At 34.3% G+C, this 10,427-nt stretch overlaps 1 protein-coding gene across 3 annotated transcripts in view; it reads right to left on the reverse strand.

Annotated features, from left to right (window-relative positions):
- The window catches only part of LOC145684415 (uncharacterized), a 29,065-nt gene extending 18,861 nt beyond the window's left edge, over nucleotides 1–10,204 (reverse strand). For all 3 annotated transcript variants that reach the window (XR_014131299.1, XM_081756743.1, XM_081756742.1), the window contains exon 1: nucleotides 9,649–10,204. Coding sequence is in view for 2 of the 3 variants with exons in the window: in XM_081756743.1 (XP_081612869.1) it covers nucleotides 9,649–10,013 (365 nt within the window). In the remaining variant the exon portion in view is untranslated. The remainder of the gene's footprint in view (nucleotides 1–9,648) is intronic.
- Nucleotides 10,205–10,427: the final 223 nt, after the last annotated feature.

Below are 10,427 nucleotides of genomic sequence, written 5' to 3' on the forward strand. Positions count from 1 at the left end.
TAATGTCATTTACTATAAATAAGTAGCTTTAATACTTATAAGTGAGAAATTAAATGTAATTTCCGACATTACGTAATACTATTTATTATTCGAAGGTGAAAATGCGTGTATCAAAACTAAGATATGAAATATATTATAGTGAATATATAAACATGTATTGTTGGGGAATATGTATTTGATGTTAATAATATATGTTAGTAAGTATGAATCTGTGGATAGGTACAAGACGTAACTGAAATGGTACTTTTTCTTACCCGTTAATTTAATATCCTAATCTGTTTAAAAGCAGGTATGAAAGGAATTTGTGTTTAAAAAAAAGTACAAAGAAACTATCTTGTTCTTTGCAGTTTAAGACATGGAAAACGGTAAACTCAGATTAGGATTATAAAATATTATACAACATTAAAGTATAAAGTAAATATATAAATTTCTTCAACAAGAATCAGAATTCACTTAAAATCAGAAAATCAAGAATAAAATTATTTTATTATTAACAAGAAATTCCAGAAAAGGGGCGCGAACTTACCTAGAAAGTACTTTACAAATCACAGACGAGTAAAAGAGGCGAAGACAGGGAAACAAAGTTACGAGTTCAATCTTAGATTTCATATTTATTTTGCATATTTCCGGGGCTTATCATCTTACATCTAGTAGCATTTTCTAATTCCATTTACCTTTTTAAAAGTAAATTATTATATTAAGGATGTATTTTCTCGTTAGTCTATGTCCTCCATTTCGTTTTCTTATATCTTTTCTATTATCTAAGGAAGATAGAGTGGTTATAGAATGCGTGCACCAGCTATGAGGAAGCTGCACAAAGATAAACATAATTTTTGCGATGTTTTTCTTAATTAATAATTATTAAGTTTATTAATAATATTAATAAACTTACACAGTTTAAAAGCCTGTTCCTTTGCTTAGAAAGCAAGGTATAACCGGTTGTATTAGGGTAAAAGGTTTCTTAGTTATTACGCTTTAACGAAAAATGGAAGAAAAATTCGACAAATTACCCGATTTCTAAGGGTTAAAGACAAATTTTAAGGTGATTTTTGACATTTCGGGAAAACTAATGTTATGCACGTTATTAGTACCACCCAACGATATTAAAGAAAGAAAAGAAATCAGATAAACATAAAGTTGGTCAAAATTTGTTACCCAGTGTAATCAGAGTGGAAACTATTCAAATTGCACAAATGAATCTGAAGTTTAGATAGAAGTTAATGAGTAGGTGGTGTCACCAATAACTGATAGGTTACTCGAAAATTAATGATAACCTTTAGCGTCTGAAATTGACAATTTGGAACTGGTTCTTACAAGGACAATGCGAGTACGCTAGATAGCTATATAAATAAATATATAACTTACGGAAAACCGAGCTTCAATGCTGGGTTCACAAGAGTTCTCATAGATTTCTGTCCTTAATCAAATGGCTCGAGTTTCTACTTTGTATTCCTATTTCTGCGAGATACATTTCAATACTGTCCTCCGGTTCGCGCCTAAGTGTCCCTAAATAAATTTTAACCAAACTCATTTCTAATTGTCTTACTTAAACAAGTAGCCAGTTTAAGGAAAATATTTGCGTGTGAAGTTTTTCTTGTAGCGTATATTTTTCCTTAGTTTTATTGTATCGAGAGTTCCTTTCGTTAGTTTCTCTTAGACGAGAAGGATATTCGTTTGCTACACTTCTACCCTTTTCCTTTTATAGTTGAGTTGGAATGATTTTGAGTTTACCGTCCCTTTCAGCAGCGAAGCTATATCAGATGGGAGCTACTGATTAACGTGGAACCCGAACCACATGAGCTCGATTTCCTACGCCAAAGGTGCGTACGCTACCCGCTTAGCTACGAAGGAGGTCTCTTCCGCGAAAATTCGTGAACCCATGTCGCAAAATCTTATAATTTATTAGGAAATATAAATGGGAGGAATCGAACAGATTGACTATTATACTGGTCTTATACGCAGACGTGCGGGTAGGATTTCAATAATAATTTTATTTTTTGATTAATTTTTCTTGATTTCTTGTTATATACAATTAATTGAACCCATCTGATCGAACTAAATCATCGAATAATCATTTGGTAAGTTAACTTACGCAAGAGTTTTGATACTATTTCTGCCGTATTTTCATATGTGGTTTGGTACGCAGATATTAGTTCCGAACCTGCCATTAAGATAGTGTACAATATTACATTTCCAAAATTTATACCAGGTAAACTAGGAAGGGATAACTGTGAAATGTTTCATAACCAATTCAGAATAAAGTACTAAGTACTTTTTTATCTGCTGAAGTTAATTGGAATATTTGATGATAAATAAATTGTGCAGGTTCTTTTTCGTTCGAGAACTAAGCATTACTAGTATTTCAAATTAAAATTTACAAGTTCTTATTCAGGCAGTGAATTAATCGTCGATAATATAATATGCATACAAAGTTGTTTATTCGATTTCAACTTATTGTAACCTATTATGGATAAAATTTCAAATGAACTTATGATGTGGGAGTCACATATTGCTCTCTTTGCTGTCACCAGTTGAGCAGTGTATACTTAATACAAAAACCTCCAATATTTTTGCACCTTAAAGAGCAATGGTTTAATTTCATACGACTGAATAATTTGCTTCATTTTCTTCTAAATTTTAACATAGTGAATTTGTGTATGATCATTGGAAAATTAATTATTTTTCGCCACGAACCAGTGATTTGCTATTAGTGCCTCTTATATTTATTTAAATGATTGGGGTGTTCAAATCATTATTACGTTAACCTACTTAAAAACTAGAAATTAGTTTTAGATACATACAATATGCTGGGTTCAATCTTGCATAACATTTAGCTCAATGGATGCGAGTTATTGAATGTGTTTGTAATATGAGGTTGAATGTTACTTAACTACATACGATTGTTGGAACTTAAATTGTGGCAACACTGCTGTGGAGACACTATGCGATGGAATGTACTTGTGGCGCTGAGAGCGCATGTTGTTGACATACCTACCTAACCTCCGAGCAAATAGACTCGCCCGTCCCACGTCACCGACAGGCGCACAAGCGAGGGAAGCACAGTCTCTTGTGAGCCAGTGGTCTAACGTAAAGGTGTCACTATGTTTTCGAAACAGAAACAATGGAGTTGGATCAAGATTGAATATGCCAGAGGTTGTACAGCACGACAGTGTCATCAAGGGCTTCACGAGGTGTGTGGGGAATCGGCATTCTCGTACAGAACAGTGGTACAGTGGGTTAAAGCCTTCAACGAAGGTCGGCAAACTGTGGTAGACATGCATCGGGCAGGTCGTCCTAGCGTCTCGTATGCGTTAATCCGGTTTCGTCGGCGAGCTACTGTCCACTAGCGCGGCAACAGCTTGCTCTTCTTCTTCAGAGACCGCTAGGACGACGTGCCCGATGCATGTCTGCCACAGTTTGCCGACCTTCGTTGAACGCTTTTACCCACCGTGCCACTGTTCTGTACGGCAATGCCGATTCTCCACACGCCTCGTGAAGCCCTTGATAACACTGTCGAGCTGTACGATTTCTGGCACATTCAATCTTGATCCAACTCCGTTGTTCCTGTTTGGAAAACATAGTGACACTTTACGTTAGACCGCTCGCTCACAATTGACTGTGCTTCCCTCGCTTGTGAGCTTGCCAGTGACGTGGACGGGCGAGTCTATTTGCTCGGAGGTTAGGTAGGTCAAAAACGTGCGTAAGAAAATATTTTCCTTAATGAAACTTGTCATAAACTCATTTATGCATTATTTTGGCTGTATGCAGCTCAAGCAATTTAACTCTCTTTTTAATTTAAAAGGACTAGCACATCCTAGCAGACGATGTTACTATGTGTGTGTTCTCTCTCATCGGATGCATGTGGGCGGAGTGACCTTGATCAACACTTCTTCAGCCAATCACAGCTCTGTCCTCTCTTACGTCACTTAACGCGTGAAACCCACGCGAACAGCGAGAGCTGAAGAGATTTAGCGGGAGACACTTACTTGGCGCCCAACGGAAGATTATGTAACAGCTTCTTCTACCCTGCTGCAACAAGACACTGCTTAATTATGTTCTACAATTAGTCGAATCGAATTATTCCTCACAACACACAAAACATCTATATGTCTTATTACCTTAATTGTTATATCCGACTTTAAAGCTATGTAAGTATCAATATAATTAAAATTTTCAAATCGATTGACGAGTATTTTCTGTGATTGTGCATGTCATCTCCTACGCCTCGTGGCTGTCTATTGAGTACATGGTGCAAAACTTACTTTTAATTATGTGTGTAATTCATTAATTTTCCGAAATCATGATGCTGAATCTTTTGTGTCTCTAAAAGTTGTACGTAGAATTTTTGCTTATGTGTGGCTGGCGTTGAAAGGAGCTTTCTTCGGATAACTTGTTTCATCGTCAACGCTCGAGCAAACGTCCTATTTACGACTATCAAATATAATGCTTGCTCTATCTGGATCGCCATCCTATGGAGTAAACATTATAAACTTCTTTCTCATCACTTTCAGCACCAGCTAATGGTTCTCACATGTTAATTTCAGCGAGGTGAATAAAATTTATATTTAAGTTGCTAAGCAAATTGGGTTTACTGTGTTAGAAACTCTTATGAATTTATCAGAGAAGAAAATCCGGGAGATTAGTTTTGTTTTTTCAAGATGTTATTTTTGGAAAGGAGTTTGAAACTAGTTCCTTCCAGATAATGAAAATGTTGCAAGCTAAGTAAACTACGAATATCTGTTTGCATATGTGAACATCATTGTACTTACACTCTACTAAATTCCAGTTACGATAAGGTAAGGAATAACGTAAACAATTTCGGACAGAGAAAGCTTTTAAAAACATATTGCCTGTTGTGGCTTTAAGATCGGATAAATTTATAAAGCTCGTAACAATCATGCCTTTTAAGGAATGATCAGAAATTTACGCTTTTTTTTATGGAATTAATGATTCTATTTCTTTGTGTTATTGGTGCCCTTCCTTTTATATCAAATGCTGAAAGCAGTGCGTTATTGTTTATGCTTTGTTTTGATAGCAGCAGGAGTACGAGCACGAGGGATTTACTGCTAATGTAACTAGCATGTGAATGTCAAAATGTAACTACTCTTATACGAGAATGTCGGATTATTGATATTCGCTTATGCTTGATGATCTAAAATTATCACGTGAAATTATAAGATAAAGGTGAGAAATTTATGCAATATAGCAACTATGAGTGTGATTGTTATTATGTGTAATAGTGACAATTTAATGATAACTATATTGTGTGTTGCTTACTTGTGGCATACTTCAAAAGTTACGATACAAATTTGGTACTCTGAAGCTAAAAGTTTTGCAGAGTTAAAATGTAAATTAGAAGCTTATAATTACCAAACAAGAGGCAATATGTCCTTGTAAACTTACACATTTGAAATTACCTCAATATGTGCAAATCAATTCCTATTTTTGTAATGGGATTTCAAAGTAGTGAACTGCTGTAATCAGTTGAAAGCTATCAATATTAAAAGGGTTTGAGCACATGATTAACAGCATATTTACCCCAACCGATCTGATACTTCTTATGCGTATCTAAAATGTTGATCTACGCTCTAATTGGCGCTGACCAATTACAGCTTAATCAAAATCGGTATCTTATCGGGTTTCAATATTAAACCTCAATTCAGCCTCCATTACTTCTCCACGCGAGCACCTCCACACGATTTCTCTTCAAACTTCGAATACGCAAGATGGTACAAAGGTACATAGTGCATATGTTATGCTTTATATTTAATATCAGACACCCGAGTGCGACTAGCATTAATTACACTGTGGGTTGTACTGTGAGGAAACTTATTTGCTCAATAACAATTATATTGCAAGGTGATCTGCTTATCTATGTGGGAAAAACTATACTGAGGTACATTTGTCATATTATCATATTTGTTATCATATTTTGTCTCAAGTATTTTATTAAATTTTATTATTGCAGAAAGCAAAATAAAGATCAGGCAATATTAGAGCCTATTGCAAAATCTCACCGCAATGTTCAATTGATATTGCAATATTGCATCCTTTCCTGAGACAAGACTATTACGAAATTAATACGGTTCTATACCGTATATATATTAATTTCAGCTTGGGTAACCTAACCTACGTAAACTTACCATGAACTAATTTACACTGAAGGAACCAACATAACCTACTAAAGCCCAACATAAACTATCATATCAGTATTATCTGTGCCGCAAATAAGGATGTTCGTAACTGCAAAAAGTTGTATTGGGGTACACTTATACCCCTATTGAGAACCCGAAGTTAAAAATGTCATGGGTATTCGAGGGTTAATTTAGTCCCAGTACTCAGCTGAGCAGTTTTGGCTAGCTCTTATCATGTTACTTTCGTTACAATGCATGTCGAAAACATGGAAAGGATGTTAAAAAAAAAGTACTCAAAAATAGAGTATTCCACGAACCTCGCATAATAGGAATACGAAACTCGGCATATAAACTCATTACAAATGGACAACAACGGGCTCCTTTGTTCACTGCATCTACCAGGAAAAGAAGAACAATTCATACAATATAGCCATCTTCCAACTTATGATCTTAAACTGGTCGAAATAAAAAAAATATGAATATTCAAAATTTATTTTGATGATAGCGGTCGCGTTTACTTTCATCTTTAGCATTTCACTTTCATTGAAATGGTATCCTATTAGAGGAAGAGTCTGAAACATTTCCATGAACTTATTCTTCTAGTTCAAAGAACCGGAATTTTAACTATTTCATATTTGACTGTTAAATATATTCTAGTAATCATAAAATAGAACACACAATTCCTCTAATATATAGACCGAATAAAACTTTAAGAGTCTTTTTGAGCTTATATTAGGAATCTAGAAGCAGAATTAGAAGGCCAAATATCTGAAATTTGATTGTGTGACATTGCGAGTTCACGGATGCATCAATTTTACACCCCTATTTGTGATTTTCATATATTCTGTCTTTAAGTGAAAATTGTTAAATGCACGGTCTTTTAGATTAATTAAGATCTTTTGCGGGTCACAATCAAATCCGTTTCCATGAAACCTATAAGTTGTAATACTGACGAATTGGTTATTTAAGAGACTGGTATTAGTTTCAGCACGAAGGATATATGAGACACACACACTTACAGCTTAACTTGGAAGCCTGAACCAAACGAGCTCCCAATAGAAATCAATCTCTGGGTTGTTGGCGTTATGAGCCATCGTATGTTTGGTAGATTTCTGTGGGTGTGTTGGTATTCTATAAGTGAGGAAATTTTAATCGGGCAGTTCTTACCAGCTTCCCGGACAGACACACAAATGCTGGGTTAGTTAATTCGTAGACCATTAGTCCTTCGCTACAATTAAGCGTATACTTAGTTCCACATAAGTTTATTTCTATATTTTATTAAGGGAAACAATCCGTATCACCCTTATATTTGATCTAGAATCATATTTGTAACACATACTATAACCTCACGAACAGAGAGAAGCAAATGAAGAGTTTTAGAAAAACGTCGAACTACGGTGAGAGGATTTTTGGAAAAGGTTCCTAAAGGTTTGCAGCTACTGTCACTTAGACATTTTTGAAAAACGCAGAGAGAAGAAGAGCTCGAATATAGACCGCAACAAAGGAGATCAATATGATGCGCAGGTATCTAGACACAAATGCATACAAAATTTAGATAATCTCTCACATTCCTGCGGAAATGAAGGTATCTCGTGGAAAACACATCATAACTTTCAACGACAAATATGTGAAGTCTCTAGGTGCAAGTGTAGTACAGTTACGGATTTGATATCCTCAAAAGAAGTTCATGAAAAAGGAGTGTGAGAACTGTGATAGAAAGTGTACGCCCGTACTTCTCGAACGGAGCTCTATTTAATAAAAAACTATATTGCCTAGACATTGTTTCAATGGACGAAAAAGACAGCGAAGTTGACCGCGACCACTGTAAAAATCTTGGTTTTTAATTTGAGTTACTCGCTTTTCACACTCTGAATATAGGCTGTAGTAAGCATGTTACAAAAGTGAGCGTTTATAAGCCTGGATACAATCATTTACTGGAATGATTATATTTCTAGGCAACACTAGTGATGGGTAAATTCCCGGGAAGATATTTTTCGGGAATATTCCCGGGAAGATTCCCAAGAATGAGAATTTTCCGGAAGTTTATGCACAATCTCAAAGAAAATTCCATTATATTACTATATTATGATTTCAAAGTTAAATTCGTTTTTATATCACAGTATAATATTACTGTTCTCCCCAGAGTAGTCTCTAAAATGTATATTCTGAACGGTACTAAGCTATTTTATTAATATTTTATTATATTTCGAGAGCACCCATAAAGGTATATATATATATATTTACAATATGTTCTATGGAAGTATTTACGCGTGAAAAAATATAGTAAGTTCACATACTTTTAAACCGCTAAACAGTTTAAATTTAGATGTAAGTGGATTTTCTAAATTTAACTCTATTATTGATATTATAACCACATTAAATGTGTAAATGTTATAAACAAACTACGTTGGGTAACTGCCAGAAGACACATGTCCCACCATTTCATCTACACTTGCGCTTAAATATTTATGTTCACAATATTTGCAAGATACTGACTTATCTTTATAATTTTGCACGTTACATTGCCACACAGGACCTTTCTTACTACTAGTTACCCGAAATGTCACGTGTTAATTCACATGTAAGAGAAGTCCGAATACCTCTTTAGAATAGGGAGAGGAGACAGACCGACGTCTGTTACTAAGGGTGGTTCGGGGTTTATTTATATACTTCATTTCTATTTCTACATAATTTCTACATTACTTAACAATCTTGTTCCTTTTCATCATTTGTAAATGAGTACTTTGGTTCCTTTTCGTGCAGATGGAAATGGAACTTTAAAAATCGTATTGTTAATTATATAAAGTAGTCAACGAATCTTAATTTAAAAATAATAACCAAATTATTTAAAATCTAGAAGTAAATCAAAATAAATGAAAATAAAGTAGTCATATGGTTCTTATAATTTGGAAGATAAAGTAAAGAAATGGAAATAAATTCCTTCCCGGGAATTTATATACCAGGGAAGAAATCCGGGAATATTTCAATTTTTTATTTTCCTTCCCACCGGGAATATTTCCACTGCCCAAACAAGGCAACACCTTCACCGCTTAAATATTGCAAATACCCAGATAGCTAGTCATCGTTACAACATGTTGGTATACAGAGGACTTTAAATTTGAATCACTGTCCTAGAGCGGCCATGTTGTAAATTTGTACAAGTGTGGGTATAAAATATATTAACAAAATAATATAAGCTTTAATTGGAGGTGGGTGAGATTTGTAGACGTCATATCGTTTACCTGTATTTTTGTATACACTTAATCAATATGTTCAAGCTGTATTATTCCATATTATTACTTTATTCTCTAGGTAGTTCCCTTACATTACTGTTTCTCGCGAAGTATTCCATTTTACCTAAAACACTTCGCAATTCATGTACGGTAACTATCTTATCAATCTGAACCAATTACTGTATATATATATATATCTATATATATATATATATATATATATATATATATATATATATATATATATATATATATATATATATTTGAAAAAATAACATTACCTCTCTTGCCGAACTGAATTTAAAGTTTTTATTGTTAATTGTTTGTAGTCAGGAGAGTACGACGGGCATATTTCTTTATTCACTACATTAGCTAGTGTATCTAATTTACTTTCATATGCCGATTCTACTTCAACTGGAGTTTCAGATTTCACCAAATCAATGTTTAATTTTACGTGGGGAGAGGTCATAGCTACATCCTTCGTTGTTGTTTGAGTTTCTTCCTTTGTAGGAAGTACAAATTCTTTATTGTCTGTCATGGCTGGGTTCATATATCCTTTCCCTTCGAGTGGATCTTTCTGGGAAAAATCATTATCGTATTCTTCTTTGCACAAAAATTCCAACTTCGCAGTTGCTTCACCAGCCATTATGATCTCACGTATATTACAGAATTCCAACTGTTATTAACTTCTAATCCAAACGAAATCTCTTACAAGAATGTTCAAGAAGAAACTTGATCATACATATTTTACTAAAATACACAACATTTTACATAATACAGAATACATTTATGCTGATTGTAAACACACTTATTACACCATCTTATCTTATAAATACGATCAAGTGTTGCCAACCGGGAATTTTATAAAATTCCAAATCGATATCCAAAATTCCCATTTTGCCTTTAAATTTCCCACAGGGTATGTTACAACTTCCATCAGTCCCAACTAACTGTACTCACAACGTCAATAATATTGTCGCCTTTATTGATGATTTAAGACATCGCGAATGTATTATGGCATGAAAACTGGAAGGGATATATGAAACATTTATATGATATC

This window comes from Thermobia domestica, chromosome 4 (genome assembly GCF_964235325.1).
Source record: "Thermobia domestica chromosome 4, izTheDome1.hap1.1, whole genome shotgun sequence".
Taxonomy (NCBI): domain Eukaryota; kingdom Metazoa; phylum Arthropoda; class Insecta; order Zygentoma; family Lepismatidae; genus Thermobia; species Thermobia domestica.